The following is a 20,935-nucleotide window of genomic DNA, read 5'->3' as shown; positions in this document are numbered from 1 at the left end:
CAGTTTGGTAGGCAGCAGGGCGGGATCCCTGCCCTTCCTGACCTGGCTGTCCCCAGACCCCATGCGCTGTTCAAAAAGCACTTTCTGCACTTTGATCTCCTTCAGGACTTGCAGAAGCTCCGGCCCTGCGCCGCTCTGCAGCAGGTCATAGTTCTCGGCTGGGTCTGACTCCAGGCCAAAGAGCACTGGGGACAAGTGAGGGGTCAGCGGGGTCAGCCCATGGCAGGGCTGGTCTGGGATTGGATCACTGTGAAAGGATCCTGCAGCAGAAACCCCCAGGTGTAGCTCAGTTTCTTCTCTTGGAGCTTTGGACAGGCAAACCATAGGGGACTTCACAAAGCTGCCCGTGCAGAGGAGAGGAGGCAGCACTAACCTGGTGTGAAGTACTGGGCCTTGTACTTCCCAGAGCAGCCGGATCCAGTAGACTTGTGCAGACCTGGGATTTCTCCTTTCAGGTCCGCTAGAGCTGAATCAGGTGGGCTCTCGCGCCCAGGAGGCTTGTCCTATCCCAGCCTGATGGATGTGGCTGCTGCTGTTGCCGTGTGTGTGTTCAAGAGACTTACGCTGCATTCCAAAGAGCCAGGTACACAAACACGCACGCAGGCTTACACAGTTAACGTGAACGGCAAAGCAGATTCGCATAGAGAGAGCAATGCCTTTACCAGCACCCATGTGTACGTAACCACCACTTACGTAAACATGACCACAGCCCTGGCCTTTTCTGCCTTTGCAGATGATCAGGATTGGATGTTTGCTAGTGAAACATAAAGCCATCTTCACTCCCCAGATTCATAAGCACAGCATGTTCCTAGATTCATGAAATAACAGTATGGAAATGAAGTCCATAATGTCTGTGGCTGGATGTCAAGCTCCTTACTGAGTCGTTGGTGCAAACCTTGTGTCTTTCTAGATCCGTGTCTCCTGGGTCATGAGAGAGTCCAGTTTCGAGTCCACCAGTGCATTGTACACACACACACACAGGGATCCCACCAGTAGACGGCCTAAGGCACTTTGTGTTGCCAGCTGATGTCCCCAAGACCTCGAGCCCCCTGTGACCTGTGTTCCCTTCTTCCACAGCACCCTCACCCTCCTCTCTGACCGGGCACAGTTTCAGCCCCGTTGAGTGACTCTTTCCCTTTGTGCCCTCCTGTCTGCCTGCAGCCTCATTTTGCAGGTGCCGGGCATGGAAGTCCTTGCCTTGCACAGGAGACTGAAGTGGACTGAAGCATGGTTAGCTGTGAAAATTGAAACTTTATTTCAAGAACTAAGTCAAGTTGAGCATTTGTGAGGACTCAGTGGAGCGTGGGCAGGACGGAGCAGGCCTTTGACACTGAGGCTGCCTTTGGATTGGCATTGCCCCGGAAGGAACTGGCTGTGGTACACTGCAGGCTGTGCTGGATCCTGTTCCTCCTGCTGCTCAAGCCTTTTTTCCCCATAGGACCTGGAGGAGCTCCTGCACGCGAGTAAAGAATTTCAGCAGCTTCTGGAGTGGAAGTGGGCAGGAGCTAAACCTGCCTGATTGTGTTGGCATTGGCCTTGGCCTCTGAACGGGGGTTGAGGCGGTGAGAAAATGACTCCATGCCCGTGATGTTGGCACAGCCCTTAGTGCTGGGTGCAGTCCCATCTGTACCAGGATCCAGTCGTAGAAGTGCTGAGTGGAGGTGTAGACCCCGGGCTGTTTTGCTCTCGCACAGCCTTTCCCCCAGCTCGTCACTCCAACAAGCCAGAAGTAGTCGGCGTTGTTCTCTTTGCACACGAGAGGACCACCGCTGTCACCCTGCAGCGGAGGAGAGAGCGTTAAGGTGTTGTTGGGTGGCCACTGTCGGCACTATGGCTGGCTCCTTCTCTCTCACAGCACCTGCCAGAGCTGTGTTCACTGCACAGAACGGCTCTGCTCAGGTGCTGGAGCCTCCAGCACCTTGTCTGGGAGGGGGCTGTGGGCCTGTAAGGCAGGGCTCTCTCATCTCTGCACAGTGATCCTGGATGGGTGGAAGAGGGAGGTGCCAGGGTTGGGATCTGGAGCTCTGGGCTGCCAAGAGCACTAGATGGGCTTTTGGGGGAAGGGGAGGTGAGCCCCAACAGCGGTGGGGACCCAGCGGTGGCAGGGTGACTTGCCAGGCAAAGCCCGTGCTGGGGTGCGTTTGGGCGGTTGTGTCAGGGCTGCCTGTGCCTCCAGGGGTTGACTTGTAGCACGCCCCTACCTGGCAGGTGTCGATGCCACCCTGCGGATAGCCAGCACACAAGTTGTAGCTGTGGATGGCCCCTCTGTACCACCGGCTGCTGTTACAGAGGTTGACATCAATGAGGCGGACCTTGGCCTCCTGCAGGACATCCGTTGCTCCTCCAGCTGTGAGCACAGAAAGGAATTAACACCCAGCAGCTCATTGCCAGTTCTCCTCGCCTGTCTGGGTGAACCCCTTCCGTGGGGCTTGGCTTTGCGTCTTGAGAGGCATTGTACCGGTGTTTCCCTTCTGCCCTGCTTTGGGGAATGGCTCAGGCCCATCTCTCTGTAGGCAGACGTCCCCGCAGCCTGACTCTGGCTTTCGCCTCTGCTCTCAGGAAGCCCAGCCCATCTCCCCAGTGTGCCAAGCTTGCACTCAGGACACGAGCACTTTTTGGGAACTCACATCTCGCGGTCGTGGAACCCCAGCCACTGACGTAGCAGGTTGTCAGCTCTGACACTCTCAGCGAGGCGTCGGGCACGCAGGCAAGCTGTATGTAGTAGCTGCACTGGACAGGCTGGTCCAATTCCAGCAAGGCAATGTCGTTCCTCTCCAAGATATTACTGTAGTGTTCGTGAACCAGGAGCCGCTTAATATGGCGCACTTGGACCTCAGGGCCCAGCTGAGTCAGCTGGGTGGCCCCGATCACCACGCGCCACATGGTGATGTGCCTGGAAGGCAGATGGAGAGAGGGGTCAGAGGGAGCGGAGCCGTGTGCTGCAGCAGCCCAGCAGTTCCCTGCCTTCTCCTTCACAGGGGAGAGAGGGCAGCAGCGCTACGGAGAGTGCAACTGCCCTCGCATGCCTTAGGTGCAAGGGATGTCGGGCTGGAGGCTGCTAGGAAGCAGTGGCACGAGCCCAGCCTTCTCCTGAGCAGTCTCTCAGCTGGGCTCTGGAGTGCCCAGGCACTGGGCATGCTGCAAGGAAACGGGATGGGAGTAGCACATGGTGCTGCGTCCAGGGCAGCTGCTAGTGTTGTGGGGAAATGCTTGTTCCCTGGTCCTCCTTACCTGGCCTTGATGAAGCAGTGGGCTGCTGTGAGGACCCACTGTGGGCTGATGAGGGAGCCTCCGCAGATGTGCCCTGTGCCTAATTCCCAGGGCCCCTGGATGCTGACGATCCAGGGCCAGCCCCCTGGCTGGGCATCTCTGCCCCCCACGACGCGCCACGTGCCGTAGTGAGCAGCCATGGGCCGGAGCCCACAGGTCCCTCTGCAACCAGAAACTCATTACTGTTCTGCTCGACCGCTCGCTGCTGTTGAGGCTGAAGGTCAGCCGTCTTCCCTCCCCACAAGGCACCGCATGGACAGCAGGGCCAGGGAACCCTGTGGGGTGTGCGTCCATCCGTCCCTGTTTCTGCTTGAGCCCCGTAGATGAGTTGTGCCGGCAGCCTGGGTGCTGGCAGGGAACTGAGGCTCCCACATGGGGTTCGGGAAGCTGTGACGTGGCCACGGGGGACAAGCGGGCACCTTCCAGTGAAGCCCATAATGGTTGCCCCTGCTCCCTCCCAGAGCCTCGGGCCACTTACCCACAGCTGTCCCACGTGCCGTGCACAGGCCAGCACACGGCCAGCAGGATGAGGAGGGGGAGCAAATTCATCGCTGCCACCAGTGCAGCAGCCAACGTAGTGCCCGCAGTAGTCACATTGCCTGCGGTGGCCTTGTCCCCGGGGCTGATGTCACAGAGTCGCTGGTTCCGGGTGCTGGGCACGGTGGCCTGTCGGGGGAGGGGGGCAACATGGGGGGTTCCAAGCAGGAGGGGAGGCAGAAGCTGGGATCGGACACCCCCGACAGCCCCCCGCTGAGTGCTCTGCTTGCGGGATGAGGGTGTGCAGGCCCCGTGGCAGGCAGCAGCGCCGGGCTCCGAGCGCTACCTGCTACCAGCTGGCAGGAACAGCCCAAGTGGGGCATCACAGCCTCTTTGGGGAGTTCACTGCCACCCTGCTCTCTGCAGCCGTTTGCCGCCAGCTCCTTCCCAAAGATATACACCAGAGATGATAGCTCCTACAGGCAGCATGCACATGTTTGGGTGTTGACCCAATCTGGTTACAGCGGCAGCGGGCAAGCAGTGATGTGCAAGGCAAATAAGCCAAGCGTACCCACGCAGCGTCAACCTTCCTGCACAAAGCGCAGTGAAACGCGGATGCAGCACGGCCCACGCTGGCTCTTTCAGCCACAGCAGCACCCGCTGGCAGGCTTCACGTCCTTGCTGTCTATGAGTTATAGCGCTGCTCTGGGCCAACGCTGACAAGGGCACTTGTGGCGCCTGGTATGCGTGGCCATGGACATGCAACTTTAAGCTCTCGACAGAGAAGGGTGCTCCTGCTCTCAGCCCCACGTGCCATTCTCCATGGCTTTGGTAAATCCTCTGTCAGCCTTGGCAGATTGGCATAGAGTACATCTTCTTCTTTCAGCCTCTCAGGATTGGGATGTGATTCTCTTCTGACCTGGCTGAGAAAGAATGTCATTCATCTGTTAGGTCCAGATGAGTTCTTGAGTATTAGTCCCTCGGGGCTGTATTTTACCAAACAAATAGCTGGGTCCTCTCATGACCTTGCATGCTGTCTTCTAGGCTCTTGTCCCAGTTTTACTAGCAATGAAAAATACAAATTTGATCGATTTAAAGTTTATTCAAGTGATGTCCTTCCAATTCTGTCCTTATCATGCTGCCCATTTCATCCAGCAAGAACCCAAGAGGTGACTGGAGCAGTACCTAGTCAAAAATTGCAGGACGTCTTGCTGGAAAAAGAGCATAACCTATTGTGTGGCTTCCCCTGATACAGTCAGTAACTGCCTTTGTCTTGCTAATTCAGCCTGCAGGTTTCCGTGGGACTCCTCTGTGCTCCAGGGTCTAAATATACCTGCTGGCACAAGTGTTCGCCTTCCTCTGCAGACACCGGGATGATGCCCTCCTCTTAGGAATGCCAGGTAGGCATTCGTTATTGCTGTCATGTGGGTTGTGATCTGTCTCCTGCATCCTGTGAGAGCGCATAACGCGTCAGCTTTCTGCTCAGCATCAGCGAGAGAACATATACCCTTAGGAGCACAGTCTCCTGCTGTTCTCTATCAAGTACAGTGTCAGGCACGGGCTTCCTTGCTGACGTTCATGGTAGAAACCATCGCAGCTGTGAATAGGTGTCTGCACCTGCATGAGGGGTCTGGGCTCCCACTGTAGTCTACGGAAGTTTGTTTGTCGTGGTTTAGGGCGTGACTGATCTTACCTAATAAAAGGCTTTCCTCTAGGACGTGTCAAGCCAGCCTTGAACCCCCTGATTGCCCGGACTGTACGGGAATTCCGAGGCAAAGGGACTTGGTGTTGACAGCCATATTGTAGACAGAACCTCTGTGTAGATGAATCCTGCTCTTAGTGTTCTGTGTGTGAGTGGACGCTGCTCCAAGAGCGTCCTCTGCCTTGCCTTCATTTGCTGTACTGCACCCGGAGTAGGAAATGATCAGCCCACAGCTCTTAAGACAGGCCCAGTCTGCAGAACAGTAGATCCAGCTTCCTGCAGAGAGGTGGGGAGCGGCTGCCTGGGCAGTGCTCGCGGGCGAGCATTTGGGGTCTGAACTACGTCAGCTGTTGTTTCTATGGGAAAAGGCGGATCATCTGGAGCCCTCCTCCTGCTGTGCTGGCATGCAGGCTGTCTGTCTATCAAAACTCTGAGCTGTTACTGCTGTGTCAGCACGTCCTGTAAATACGCAGTAGCTTTGTTCCAAAAGTGAAATAAAGCCTCTGGCCTACTGAGGTTGGGGTAGTGGGACCGAGCTGCCTGTTAAGTAAAAATACATCCCAGTTGAGTCATTGGTACGCTGTGAGCGTGCCCGTGACTCACAGGAATATAGGTAACATGGCAGAAGGGCAGTGGGGAGTTCTGGCACGTTCCAGCTGTCAGCATGCTGGCAATGCCGTTGAACACATCCTTTCTAAACTTGACACAAACAGCTAGCGCTGGCCCCAGCATCTGCATCAACGGCCAGGTCCAGCGGAGCAATCTGGGCACTGCTTCTGGCTCCTAGTGCCTAAAGGATGAGAAAAGGCGACGCAAGCAGCTCTCTAGTTAATGTCTTTGTCCCAGGATGCCCTGCAGGGCCATGTGCTGGAGGTCTGGCAGAGCCTATTTTCAAAATGCCCTGTATATCTCGTTCAGGAGGCTTGCTGCTTCCCAGCAAAGGTGACTAATACTACCAGTTCATGAAGGAGAATAAGGCCTGGCTGCCAGGGACTTGGAGTTGGAGAGGGGTTTGAGTTATTGGCTAGAGGTGGGGGTTTGTCTGGGGCTTTGTCTTTAAATGCAGCCCTGACGTTATGAGTCACAGCTTTTGGGCGCTTTCAGTAGCTGCTCATGCTGGATATCATCGCAGGTAGGCAGGTGATTTCACTTTGACTTTTCCAGAAGTATATGCTTTTTTTTTTCTTTTTCTTTTTTATTTTCTCCCCAGGGTGGGATTTGGGGTTCAGTGCATCATTAGTTAAGGATTTTCCAGGTTCGGTTTCTGAAATGCAGAGCCAATGTTGAGACAGACAGGCGTAGTGCAGCAACATGTCTTCCTACAAAGCAAAGAGAAGGCATTCACAAAAGCGTAGGACTTCCTTTCTAATTCAAGATGCTCATAATACTCGAGGAAGACCTTTCTGTTACACAGAAACTCCTTGCAAGAATACCAGGAAAAGGACAAGTGCCAGCTTCTTCTCTTGACAGAGGAATGGTTACACATCTGCCATTATTATCAAAGTTAGCCTGTGGTTTAAAAAAAAGATGGTTTGAGTGATTTGGGCATCTGTGACATCTAAGGACTTGTAGCTGTGCTAGTTCAAGGTAAAGCTTTTAGGGAAGTTCCTTGGCTTTAGTCTTTTTACCCGAAGCCATAAACTGGCCCAAATCACAGCTTCTTGGAAGCAGAACATAAGATGGATTTCTTGGAATGCACAATGAAGTGCTAGCCCTCTTCCAGGGAGAAGAGTACGGTAATCCTTTCCATATGGGATTTAAATACCTCCTATTGTTAAATGTAAACGGCAGGAAGAGAAGAATGGGTCTTTTAGACAGAGCGATGCTTTGCTTGCCGTAAGGGTTTGAAGGTGCTCGGGGCGTCTCCGTTTCCTCCCGAGTCCACACGTTCCTTGTGGCTTCTTCAGTTTACCTGCAAGCCTTTCTCTTGCTGGCAGCATGGTTTGAGGTGCATCACTCCCTTTCTTGTCACTCCTCTGTCCCCTGTCAGAAGCAAGGGCAACATAGGTGTTTGGACAAAGTTTTGGAACAAGTGTTTTCTCATGGTTATTCCTCAGAGCATGGTCAATCACAAGGCATTCCCATCTCAGTCTCCTTTAGAGCTGGCTTAGTCTCGGACATTGATTCCAAGTTTCTTTTCTCCTTAGTTTGGAATCAAACACTTCTGGGTACAAAATAGGGGGTGCTGCTCCTGGCAAGAGCTGTTGATATCAAAGTCTCTCTCCTGATGACAGATGCAGTGAAGCTCTGTGTACCCTCTGTGTCCTGCCTCAACCTGAAGGCGTGTACGTGGTGGTAGAAGTCCTGCCCTTTGCTGCTCTTGAGCTTTTGACCGTTTCTGGCCTCTCTGTGGAGTCTCTCTTCTGCCTCTGGCTCTTCTCTTCATTTTGTAATTGGTCTGCACACGCGCACCCCTGTCCTGGCTTGTGAGGTGGCTGCTGATCTTCTCTCATTGCAGCTGTGAGCAGGTGCTGGAGACTTTTACTTCTTCTTAGAAGTCCCAAACCACTGACTTCCAGTCCATGCTCACAAGTTTTCTCTTTGATGTGTGTCTGTGGTTTTTTTTCAGGTGGCCTGTATGCAGTTGATCAACGCCATGATCCATCTTGGTCGTGACCTTGACTTGGGAGTTCAGATCCGTCATGAGCTGTCTGTAGACTCCATGTAACTCATCTTGAATTCAGAAAGCAGTGCCAGTCTTTTCGTGGGAAAAAAAAAAAAAAAAAAAAAAAAAAAAAGGAAAAAAGAGAAAAAAGAAAGGTCGTGCTTTTGAAGAAATAAAATTTATTTGGTTTTAGTGAGCAGGTAGGTCAACAGAGCATGTACACTCCTTTCCTGGTGTCCAGCTATTAATGAGAGGGGGTATGATTATGAGAACCTGCTAGATAATGATACTCTGTTCTTTTGCATTTTTACCATCTTCCATGAAAAGAACTACCGAAGGTGGTAGCATAAACTGTATGCATTTGACAGTGTTTTCTCAGTGGGGAAGTTCAAACCGGTGACTTGCCCGTTATTGCTCCTGTAATCTGTGGCAGAGCTAGGACTTGGAGTGAGATTACCATGCTTAGTCTTACCATTCCGGAGTATTAAAAGCATTTCCTTGAAGCACTTTGCCAACACACCAAGACCTGCCCTTCTGAAATAGCTGTTTTCCCAGGAGCTGCACCCGAGCTAAGGCAGATGAGAGAGTCTTGCCTGCTGTCAGCCACCGAGGCTGATGACAGGTCGCCCAGCAGTTTTGGCAAGGACAGAACAAGGTTGATACGTATGCTCCTCCGTGCTGATTGTAAATTCTGGAATTTGTCTTGCATAAAGTGGTCTTCAGGTTTTTCAGGTTGTAGGTTTGGTAGGATTGACTGTGTCTTAAATGTGATGGTAATAGCAAAACCTGCAGGCATCCATGTAGGGCATTTTGGATTTCACAGAATCTGCAAGAGTATTGGAACAGTTCCATGTTCTGTTGAGGTACGGTAGTTATAGTGTTATCGGAGGAAAGTCTTGGCAAAGAAGATGAAGATGGCAAAGATACCCAAAAGCATTATAACCTTTGAGTGTGGAAACATGGCATTTACACTTCATATGAACAGTCTACTGTTCTTTTCAAAAATTTACAGAGGACACTTTGCTTTTCCATATCAGAACTTAGTGATTTTAAGTTAAAGCTCTCCACTGGGATATGTAAAAAATGAGCCATGTATCCTGGAAAGCAGAGTAATTACAGAGACTTGATAGTCTTACTCTTGTGTTTTTCAGTTCTCCTTAAAAAGCAGGTGTGGGCTTCTTCACTTGTGTTGTGTAGGGATTCCAAAAAAAAGCACCCTTGAAACTTCCTCTGAGATTAAAAGTGGGTGAGACGGATCACGTTTTCCTCCCCTTCCACGATCCTGCTTTCTCTTGGAACTTGTTTTTATCAGCATCATAAATTCTTTGCTTTCACTAGAGCCAAGAGAACATAAGACTTTCATTGTTTTTTCAGGCCGACCATCTCCTGTCAGACAGAGATATCCATGCAGAAGTGCTCGGTCAGAGAGGCCTCGCTGCAAGAGGACTAAGAGGTGGGTGCGTGGTTAGTGATGGTTCTCATCCATGCTTTGGAGGGTTTTCAGGTCGGTGGTAATTAGATAATAATAGTATGATAATTACTGTGGTAGTCTGAGGGTAGGAGATAGATAAACACAGATTTGGGAGGAGGAGAGGATCCTTTTTATTAGCCATTGGCTTTTACAACACAGTGTTTGTGGGTCACTGACAAGATGATCGTGGAGGCAATGGCTGAGATTCTGTAATGGAAATTCTTTTGCTCTGCAGCTGAAGCCCCAACCACCCTCTAACAGTCTTAGTCAGACGACTGAATCTGGAAGCATACAGTTTCTTTTCTCCAAACTGAAGATAATGCAGTTAGAGGGAAGAGCCTGTTTGGAAGCTTTAGTAGTTTGGGGTCAGAGGCCACTTGGGGGCTGGGGCCCTTGGGGCTGGGGGCTGTTTCTGCCCTGTGCCCTTGACCTGGAGCTCCCAGCTGGGAAAGGGCTTTCCAAAATCCTGCTGGAAAGTGCTCCATAAGAAAAAGCTGCAATGTGAAGATGGCTTCCAAGACGTGCACAAGAGAACTTGACTGATCTTGAACTCTCCTATGCAAGTGGGTTTGCTGCTAGAAGAAACCAGACCAAACCGGCTGAAAACAAGCAAAGTTGCAACAAAATTGTGTAAACTCAGCTCATAAATATGCCTTAAGCGCACTTGCACAGAGGGTTCGCCTGTACAAAAACTCAAAAGTGAATGGTAGCAGACGATATCGTGGCCAAAGCCAATAGGTTGAGCAAATTGTAAAAAGGAGTACATGAATAGTCTTAAGACTGCATATAAGGACCGAAGAGTTGTAACACAGCGTCCTTCTCATGCTCCAAGCTGAGAGCACCTTTATTGCTACCGGTAAAAAGGGATTTTAGCTAGCACGTACTTCTGCTGCCTGCCTTTTTTTACAGTACCTGCACATGAACTGGAAGAAAAAGAAAATGCAAGCAAATCCCTTTTGGTAACAAGAGAGCCAGATGTGGGAGCTGTGGTTGAGCTGGGGGACAGGGAGCACCCCTGGACCAGCCTTGGGGCTTGCTGCCAAGCTGCCTTGCTGCCAGCCTGGGAGAGCTGCCTTCAAATGAGCTCTTCCCAGCAGGACATTGCCCAGGAGTAACTGTGAGGGTTGCTGTTCTCCCTCCGGAAGCATGGCCCACACCAAGCACAGCCAGAGCTGCGCCTGTGCCAGGAGAAGCCTTCAAGCAGAGCCGGGGCTGATGGTGACAGCTCCCAGCAGCTGTCCAGGTCAGAGAGATGCAGGTAAGATGGCAGAGAGGGGACACCGACTGATGGTCACTTCTCTTGCAGGAGCAGGGTTTAACAGCAGGAGGGAGCCAGGGCACAAGGGCCCATGAGGTGAAAAAATGCATCAAAGAGCCAGAGCCCAAAGCAGAGGGAGAAGAGAAACAGGTGCAGGTCCCGTGGCTTTCAAGGTAACATCTGCCCCAGAAGCAGAATAACAGTAAAAGGCATTGGGAGGTCCTGGAGTGACGGAGAAAAGTGCCTGGCAGAGAGAAGAGGCCAGAGAGACAGGAGACAAGCTAGAGATGGAGGTGAAAAAGATGGCATGTGGAAACTGAGGATGCTCCTGCTGTGCAGGTCCTTGTGAAGACCCTGGTGGCTGAGCAGCTGATGGGGAAGGAGCAGGAAGCTGGCTTCTGCTGCAGGTACTTGTGGTGTCACCTGCTGCTGAGGAACTGACAGGGCAGGAGTTTTTCATTGACTTGTGCAGATGCTGGTGATACCACTTGCGGCTGAGTAGCAGATAGATAGGAAAAGACGCATGGCCTGCTTAGGTGTCGGTGATGTCATTCGTGGCAGGAACTGGCCCGTTGCTTTTTCAGGTGCTTGTGATGTTACTGGTGGCTGAGTAGCTGATAGGGCAGGAGTCTGTCTGTGATTTGTGAAGATGGTTTTTGATGTGCTACGTGCCTGAGAAGATGCTAGGGCAGGCATGGAGAACTGTTTTATGCAGGTGCAATATGCATGGCTAAATAAAGAGAATCAATCCCCTTGGTAATTCTCTGCTGAAGTCTCCTTGCCTCTCTCCCAGGCCGGCAAAGAAGTGACTTTTACACAGGTCACCAGAGCAGGACTGCTGCCAAGAAAGATCCCTGCGCTTGGCTGCTCACCTCGACCCTGTTCCTGCTCATGTCCCCATTCCCGACGCCTCTCTCGCTGGATTCAGTGACTAGAGGGCACAGTAGTCCCAAGCACTGGCTTCTGGAGATAAAAGAGGATGCCGATGGAGAAGCACCTTCTCTCCTTTTGCAGTGAGTCTCGCGGTAGGCTTGGGAACTGAGTGTTTTATACTTTCTGTGAGGAGAAGTGCCTACGTGTTTCTGCCTCGGTTTTGCCTCAGAAACTGATTTCATATGTAGGACGCCTTGTGACAGGCTCAGAAATGGGCCAGAAGGTGTATGAACTGCAGCTCTTGTGGGACACTGCAGAAGCATCTTCAAGGGGAAGTGTGGTCTTTTTTACTCAAAGTCCACTGGCCAAGTTTGCCAGGAAACCAGCTTCTCAACAAGATGACCCTGTTGATGGGGACCATCAGTGGCAATGCTTGTAATGCCTTGGTTTCCTTGTCTCTCTTGCACGGGATGCTGCACTTGGGAGAAGACAACGTGAATCGCACACAGGCGACCTGAGCCTCTAATGGAGCAGCACTGGAGATGCTCTGTTCCCAGGCATTTTTTTTCCCTGAGATCTCTACCTGCTAATTTCATATGCTCAGCAGCTGTAGAAAGCTTCCACCCTTCTGGATCACAAGGGTGCTTTCATAACAGAAGTCTTGAGTTGAAAAATTACAAAAAAACCCTGAACTCTTCTGTTCTTTCTTGCATGGTCAAACTCTCTACAGAAATGAGAAGCACCACTTTGGACTGGCTTTGGTTATGATGGCAATTTTATTGTTTTGCTTGTAAATGTCAAGTTTGATGGTTAGCATTCTTTTGATAATGTTTGTCTGCAGCCTTTGATGGTAAATTGCAGGTTGTGGTGGCAAGCTCAGTCACAAGTCCTGAACGCTTCTTTCCATAAGCCACGTGCCTGAAACACCTGGCAAAGCGTGAGGCAACATTTGCTGGTGATGCTGCAAATGTTGCTTACTTTTGAGACCTCCTCTCCAGAGTTCTCTCTGGATTTCTTTTTCTTCTTCACTTTCTTGCATTTCTTTATCAATTCTGGATCACCAGGATGCTCGCTTCTGTCTTTTGCCGCTTTCTTTCGGGCGCACTTTCACCCCCCCCTTCACAGGACTGTTTCCTCTTTCTGCATGGTTGTTCTTCATTTGCCTGGCAAGGGCCTGCAGACTCTGGGTGAACTGGCACTGGTGGGAGCAGACGTTGTTGAAGTGAGGATGTGCCCAGCTGCCGCTCACCTACCGACCCAGGATGCGAGTCTGCTCTGTGGCCGCTCGAGCCGTGCACACCTTCCCCTCCTGAGCTTCTTCCGTTATCAGGGCTGTTCCTCTGCCATTGGGAAGAGCTGCACAGGTTCCCACTGCCATGCGGCAGCTGACAGTGAGGGCGCTGCTGCGTTTCCGCGAGGGCAATGCGCCTCCGCTTCGGAGGCGGGCAGTCTGGTTGGCTTCTGTTCAGCTTCTCCTCCTCCTCCTCGGTGTCAGAGTGTGCTCTCTTCCTGCTGCGGCGCTGATGGGGAGTTCCTGCAGAGTCCCGTGTTTGTCTCTTCCCTTGGATCCTGGGCCTATTTTCTCCGCCTTCTTGATTTCTCAGTGCCAGGGTGCCTCCAGAAAATGCCCTCTTCAGCACTTGATCCAGCTTTGTCATGGAAATGCCCTTTGTCTCTTGGCATTCAGCGCCTGCTCCAGGGGTCAAATTGTGGTGCCTGGAGAAACAACAGTGATCTTAGTCTAGGGTTGTTCTTGCAGCCTCCTCATGGCTTCAGTCTCATCCTGTCACTTTCTGGCAGCACTTGATAGGACAGGCAGAAGACTGACGCAGCGCTAGAAGCTGGAAATGAGATCGTGGTCTTCCAGCCATGTCTGTCCCTCTCAGAGCAGTAACTCATCCTAAACCCTCCTGGACCTCCATTTGGCCTCTTTTTGCAGCTAGCCAGTCTCAGGGAGCAGACAGCTAGGAAGTTACACAAGCGCTACAGTTTAGTGCCTGACAAGGAGGGAAAAGGCAGGAGGTGGTGAACTGCAGAAGAGACAGAACTCAACTGGACAAACAGGAATTCTCTCCTAGGCCAGAAAGCAAAACCCACCGGAGGAGAACACCACCACCCAGATCAGTGACAGGAGAAGGAGTGTATTCTGAGCACTGTTGCACACTTGTTATTACCTGGCATAGAAGAGTAAATATGCACGCTGGCAGAGAACCGTCTTGATGTCACAACGATCCACAGAGGCATCGTTCATCTTGTACCAGTGTCCATCGCTGGCCTGCAAAGAAAGGCAGCGCTATCTTTAGATGAACTGCAGGGGTTTTAAAGCAAAACCACAGGCAGAACACCACTGAAGGACACGGACACCATACACCAGTGCAAATCACAGAGTTGTCTCCTACCTTCACGAAGCAGTAATAGTGTCCTGCCTGGCAGCCAGAGCCTTCATGTACCAGGATGGCATACAAGGAATAGAGGAGTGGTTCTCCAGGGTCTTGAGACATGTACGCGGCAAGGTCCAAAGATTCCGGATACTGCACAACCTGAAGAGAGACCAAGACGACCCCCAAATTATCCTGAGAGTCTTCAGGAAGCAGCCTGAGAAAACCTTGCCAGCAAACCCAGGCTAGAGGCATAGAAACAGATCTTCGCAGTTCATCAAAACCAGGTGTTGCCATTTCATCATTGCAGTGGCAGAAAACTGTTGTTGGCCAAAGCAGCTCTTGACGAGCACAGGAAAGGGCTTCTCTTCACACTGGCACTTTCCTCTTCCCACAAGGGAAAGAGCAAGGCATAGCTATTGCCTTGATTTTTCTTAGAGGGCCGCACTCGATAGCCGTGGTGTGCAGACATGAACAACTTCCAAAAATGGGTTCTCCTTCGGGAAAGGTCTCCTTCCAAGCAGACAAAGTTGCAGTGCCCTTGTGTACATACCTTGCTAATCTTTCTGCCAGAGAAAGCATCAAATCTCTTCAAGCAGACTGTCAGGACGTTGGAGGAGCGATGTATTGTGAGCCTCTTGGATGCAGTGGCCAGCTGTTCACACCTTGAAACAAGCACAGACCCAACTGTTGCAACCTTTCTTCTCCCCACTCTGCCCCCCACCCCTGTAGGGCTGAATTAAGGCTTGTTTTGCCCAGCTATCATGCACACAGGTTTGCATTTCAGACCCCTGAAGCCCACACGCTCTCACCGAAGGTAGCTTTGGTCTGGGGTGGCTCGCTTTGGAGAGCAGCAGTCTGCAGTCTTGACAAGACCAGACCTAGGCATGACACTGTTCAGAGAGCCGGCAGGGGCTGCTGCCGCTCCAAGGACTGAGGTCTCCTGCACAGAGACGCAAGCATCCAAAAAGCCTTGGCAATTAAACGGGTGTTTGGCTTCTTGAGGAAGCTGCTGGTGCCAAATCCCTGCCCAGAGCTCCTCCTTGCTTTGGCTCCCCACTGCACATGGGGCCTGTCTTTTCCCTTCTGGCCCGAGGGGTAGTTCAGTGGGCAACTTCCTAGCTAGGAAGGTTGACCACCTCCAGGTCAGATGATGCCAGCAATAAAATTCTCATGAAAGCTTTCCAAATATTCAGGCAGGATAGAAAAAATTACCCATCTTAGAAATGAATGCATTATTTTCCAAGTTCCAGATGATTCGGGTGGATTAGTCGTACGGGGAAGAAAAAAAAAGGAAAAAACCCCAAGCTGTCTCATGAGTGGGTTTCTCAATTAAGTCAGAACATAACTGGTGCTCCCAGACATGCAATACCCTAACCCAGTATCTGCTAGGAAGGTGTCATTAGTAATAATCTTACTTGCTACATTTATAGCCATTTTCGCCATCCAGCTGCTCAGGTTTGACAAAGTCTTCCAGAGCTGCAGTGAGAGTTGAGGCTGCCTGGATGAGAAAGAAAGGAGAGCACTAAGCTCCTGGAAACTCAGAATCCCAAGAAATAGCTGCCCGTGTGGGACCGGCGTTATCCCAATAAGCAGCTACCCCTGGGCGGTACCAGAGTTGCCTGTGGTACGCGTGGTCAAAAGTAGCAAAAGCAATCGACCCCATCCGTCCAGCAATCAGACGCGTATTGAGGGCGTCCAAAGCAGGGTGGCATGACAGTGCCATCCTGGCTGCAGATACCACCCTTACTCTTTGCCCAGCTGACAGCCAGCACCCAGCACAGGCAGACCATTTAGAGGGCTTCCAGAGAAGGAGCCCAGAAGCCCAGTTCCCTTCCCATCCACCACCAAGCTCTGGCGTGGCAACAGCCCACAGTTTTAAGTCAAGGGAGTTAACTGGAGATAACCTCGGCCCCCTGCAGGGGCCTTGAAACCTTTTGCACCACAATTTCCAAACATCTTACCTGGATATCCAAAGCAATATCAAGGAATGCCTCGTAGGTGTCGGAAACGGCTTTGCAGCTCAAGCACGTTACTGGAAGGCAAAGAGAAAAGCTTCTCAGGTTGGGAAGGAGGCTAACTGTGCCCATTTCAATGCCCAACACGTACTGCTTTGGAGACACTGGACACAACTGCTGCGTACTAGAAGCTGTTTACCACAACCAGAGAAAGAGCCACAGACACATCTAAGGCCAGTAATATTTGTAAAAAGTACCTCTCGATCTCAGAAAGCCCCCAAATATTTGATGGACGATGGTAGTTGCTTGAGAAGAGATGTCGAAGCTGGGAAGAAATGGTAAGGCAGAGAGTTATCTCCTCCAAGAGTTTTGCTTTGTCTGAAAACCCTGGCCATCGGGTTTCCTTGATGGGAGTACACCAAGGAGTCCAAAGAGCTCAGGAGCATGGAAGAGGTAATTTGCTTGTGCTTACTCGCTGCTTCCACTCGGACAAGCTCTCTGCATGGCATCGACAGTGTAGCGTAAGAACTCGTGGGCGTCTTCCTGCCTGCCAAGCTGCAAGTGTTCTCCTATTCCTAAGAAAGAAGTTGTTAGTAGCTGTCTCCTACAAGAAGGGAAGAAAGCATGTAAAAGCAGCTGAAATGCCTTACGTGTGAGGACACTGAGGACAGCCCTAGGCTGGATGGCCCTGGCTGAAGAAGGCAGGACCCCGTTGACGTGCGCTTCCATTATGCACATCATGCAGAAGCCTTGCTGGCGACCTGAAGAGGGAGGGAGAGAGGGAGGGAAGCTTCTCGGGTTAGCAAAATATCCGTAGCAATGGGAACCTTAATGGAGATCTTGAAATTAGAAGATAACAGTCTCCAGTCCCCTTCTCCGAAGGTGCCAATGACCCAACAAGCCCGGGCCATTTTAGCGCATAGAAAGCTTTCTTCAGGGGGATGCTTAAGTGACAGAAGTTTTCTGTGCAATAAGCAAAGAGAGTTGAACTGGCAGGAACAGGGACCGAGACCCGGGGCCTGAAAGTGGTGCCTTTCTGAAGATGAACACACCTAGACAGGACAAGAGCCTTCTAGGCTTGAGTGTTCAAAGAATGCCACTCGGGGGGCTGACAAAGAAGGGCTGCTTTTCTCCTCAATCAAATTCCAGATGCTGGGAATCCTTGGGAAGTGCCCACCAGATGTACAGGGAGATGTTCATGAAAGTACTCACAGGACCGGCTGTGCTCACGCGAGAGCAGGTGGTTGGCCAGAGGGGGTGTGTACGTCAGGCACTGCAGGACGGAGTTGAGGTAGCAGGTATTGCCCAGGTTGTGGAGTCCTGCTCCAGCTCTCTGTCTTTGCTGCCAGTCCATGCAAATCTTCTCCAGGGGAAAGGGGATGCGTTGTGGCAGAGCCATTCCCTTGGCAAGGACTGCAGGGAGATGACGTTTGAAAAGAGATGAGACGATGCTGTTGTATGAGAGCCTATTTTGAAAGTCGACTCCTGTAGAGGAGCACCCAGGTAAACCAGCTCTGACCTCCAACAGAGAAACGTCGGGGGAAGCCTAACACTGCCATTGGCATTTCCTGGTTAAGAAACAGTTTTGGAAAAGAGTCTGCTCCCCTGCTTACTTTGCTGAAAGTCCAACAAACCCACACTCTGATTTCTGTGCCTGGGGCTGCCTTCCTTTCCCTCTAGACTCTTGAGCTGGCTTATCAGGTCAAGTCTTCCCTTTTCCTGATTGTAACTTGATGAAAAGAAGCAAGTCCCTAGCCCAGAAGGTAACCCTACTGATGTCAGATCTTTCTAGGAGCAATGTCATCTTTCCAAGTCTTGTACATAGTGACAGAGGAGTGACAACATGCATTTTTCCTGTGTCTAATCGCAAACACCTGGGTGAGTCTGACTGCTACCAGGAAACACCCCGAATTCCCTCTAGGCAATCAGACGCGTATGTCAGCACATCAGCATTGAGGGATGGGGCACCAGCCACGTCCGTTGCCTTTGGGGATTCACAAAGTCCAAGCCTGCTGGTGAAGGCGTTACTCACCGGAGTCGTTCCCCATTGTGGCCATGGCTTCTCTCAGGAACAGAGGGGAAAGCTTTGGGTGACAAAGGATGTCAGGACACGCTTGAGAAAGAGAAGATCAGCGCCAATCCCGTCACCTGATCACAAAGAAATAATTGTAGCTCAACAAAATGGTTCAAAGAACCCCAAATGTAACCCACAGAACAGCATCCGCCATCAAAAGTCTTTCAGTGGTGCTTGTAACTGCTGCAGAGCTGCAGGCTGATGGCCCTGCTGTCCCTGTCAGCGGACTCCAGTTGACAGCAATTGCCAAGGCCCTTTTGCAAGGCTGCATTGCGTGTCACCTTCTCCGAAGAGGACCTGCTGCTTACCTGCTGCTAGCGTTAGCAGCAGAGCCCTCTGGCTCTCCAGCCCACACTATCCCACCTTGTACGCAGGTGGGACTGACTTTCAGCCGCTACTTTAACGGCTGCCTTTGCTGTGCTCCTTTTCTGTCTCCCTTCCTACTGCACCATTCAGGGTGGGCTTCTCGTCATTCTAGGCTGAGCTCAATGCCTCAGACTACACTGCCCCCCTGCTACTTAACCTATGCTAGGATATGGTAAAGAAATAAGAGTTAGCAAATAGGAACTCTAGCCGTAGCCCTGGCCAGCCTGTAAAGGTGTAACAGGTCAGCCTATGGCTCAGAAGGTATAGAGCAGCCTATACTTTTATCCCCTATTTACCTACTCTATGATCTGTCCTGAAAGTCAAATCATAATTACCTTTGAAAGAGGATGGAAGTTGAGAAGAAGTGGGCAGTAAACGATAAATGGTCGGAAAAAAGTAGGCAAGCAAGTAGCAAAGGGAGGAGCCAAGTTATCCCGAAGGCCAGCTCAGCCCAACTGGCTTTTGCTGGCCCACTTTTCAGGATCCCAAGGCCTGGCCAGGTGAGCTCACAAGCACCGGGTGGGTGCCGCATCACTGCCCCTTTGTGACACAGGGCCACACAGGAACGTGTCTCCTCGAGGCCACACAGCTGCCACGGCCTGGGCACCTCCCGCAGCTGGCAGCCGCTGGGATTCCCCATGCGCTGCTGGCGAAGGGCTGTTCGCCCACCGGCAGCGCTCCCACCTCTTCCCCGAGCCGCACCAGGCCAATGGATAAAAACCTGCCCAGGGCTGTAAGCGTGCCTGTTCACAGCTTTGGCTGGAACATTGCGGGTGCTGAGGGTTTCTTTTGCACTCTTCCCAGGGACAGGAACAGCATTTAACAGCAGGAGGGAGGCAGGACGAAAGGGCCCATGATGTCCAAAAGCGCATCAAACAACAGGTGCAGTGATGATGAGAGCAGAAGGAGATGAGAAGGAGATGCAGGTGACCCGTCTGGGACAATGCTTGCGAGGTAACATCTGCCACCCGAACCCAGAGGCAGCCAGAGGCAGTGGGAGGTGGTGGAGTGGGTGAGGAAGGTGCCTGGGAGAGGGGAGAGCAGGGGGAGATGGGAGACAGAGATGGAGATGGAGGGGGAAAAGTCGGGGCGTTTGCAGTGAGGACGCTTCTGCTGTGCAGGTGCTTGTGATGTCACTGGTGCCTGAGGAGCTGATAGGGCAGGAGAAGGCCCCTGGCTTGTGCAGCTGCTAGTGAGGTCATAGGCACCAGAGTACGTGATAAGTTGTGAACAGGCCCCTGGCTTGAGCAGATGCTTGTGATTTGAGGGGAGACCTCATCGCGGTCTACAGCTTCCTCACAAGGGGAAGAGGAGGGGCAGGCGCTGATCTCTTCTCCCTGACGACCAATGACAGAACCCGAAGGAACGGCAGGCAGATATGCAGGGGAGGTTTAGGTTGGATGTTAGGAAAAGGTTCTTCACCCAGAGGGGAGTGGAGCACTGGGACAGGCTGACCCTGGAGGCAGTCACGTCGCCAAGGCTGACAATATTCAAGAAGCGTTTGGACAATGCCGTCAGACCTAGGGTGTGAGTTTTGGGGTTGTCCTGTGCAGGGACAGGAGTGGGAGTCGATGATCCTTGTGGGTCCCTTGCAACTCAGGACATTCTGTGATTCTGTGATTTCCCAGGTGGATAAGTAGGTGATAGAGCAGAAGGAATCACCTGGCTTGTTCATGTGCTTGCGATCTTTCCTGTGCCTGAAGAGGTGATAGGGCAGGGGCAGGACCTGCGCTGTCCCTGGCAGCTCTGTAGCTGTCGGGGCAGGAGCATGGCGCTGGGCCGTGCAGGTGTTTGGGATGCCCCATGTACGTGAGTAGGGGCTAGGGCTGGAGCAGGCCCCTCCTGTGTGCAAGTGCTTATGGTGTCCGAGGTGCCTGAGTAGGGGATGGGGCAGGAGCGGGCCCCTGGCTGGTGCAGGTGCTTGTGAGGTAGCTGTTGTCTGAGTATGGGACTGGGAAGGAAGGGACGCCTGGTTTGTAACGGTGCTTGTGTTGTCATGGTTCCCTGCCTATGGGATAGGGCAGGAGGAGGCAGTTGGCTTGTGCAGGTGCCTGTGCCGTCAGTGGCGGGTGTAGCTACTAGGGCAGGAGGAATCTCCTGGCTTCTGCAGGTGCATGTGATGTCATAGGTGGCTGAGCAGGTGATAGGGCAGAAGCAGGCACCTGCCTTGTACAGCTGCCTCTGATGTCACTGAGGGCTAAGTAGCTGACAGGCCAGGCCTATGCACCTGGCTTCCACAGGTGCTTGTGATGTCATAAGTGCTTGCGTAGGTGAGAGGTTAGGAACAGGCCCCTGGCTTGTGCTGGTGCATGTGTTGTCCTAGGTGGTGGAGGAGGTGTGAGGGCAAGGGCCAGCCGCTGGGTTGTGCAGCTGCTTGTGAGGTCATCGGTGCGTGATTAAGTGATAGGGCAGGAGCTGGCCCCTGGCTTGAGCAGGTGCTCGTGACGTCACATGATGGCAAGTAGATGCTAGTTCAGGAGCAGGTCCCTGCCCAGTGCAGCAG

General features: G+C 52.1%; 1 protein-coding gene across 1 annotated transcript in view; it reads right to left on the bottom strand.

The window, feature by feature from the left end:
• Positions 1-1,417: 1,417 nt before the first annotated feature.
• LOC309604023 (acrosin-like) overlaps positions 1,418-20,935 on the bottom strand; it is a gene marked incomplete at both ends in the record, with an annotated part of 74,708 nt that continues 55,190 nt past the window's right edge. Inside the window, 4 exons of the mRNA XM_082338902.1 lie at positions 1,418-1,777; positions 2,202-2,347; positions 2,628-2,893; positions 3,232-3,432. Coding sequence (XP_082195028.1) covers positions 1,418-1,777; positions 2,202-2,347; positions 2,628-2,893; positions 3,232-3,432 — 973 coding nt within the window. The remainder of the gene's footprint in view (positions 1,778-2,201; positions 2,348-2,627; positions 2,894-3,231; positions 3,433-20,935) is intronic.

The sequence above is a fragment of the Platalea leucorodia genome (genome assembly GCF_965183815.1).
Source record: "Platalea leucorodia genome assembly, contig: HAP1_HAP1_SCAFFOLD_306, whole genome shotgun sequence".
NCBI classification, from domain to species: Eukaryota; Metazoa; Chordata; class Aves; order Pelecaniformes; family Threskiornithidae; genus Platalea; species Platalea leucorodia.
Note: the sequence above shows the minus strand (reverse complement) of the source record. Positions and strands in the feature narration are given on the sequence as shown.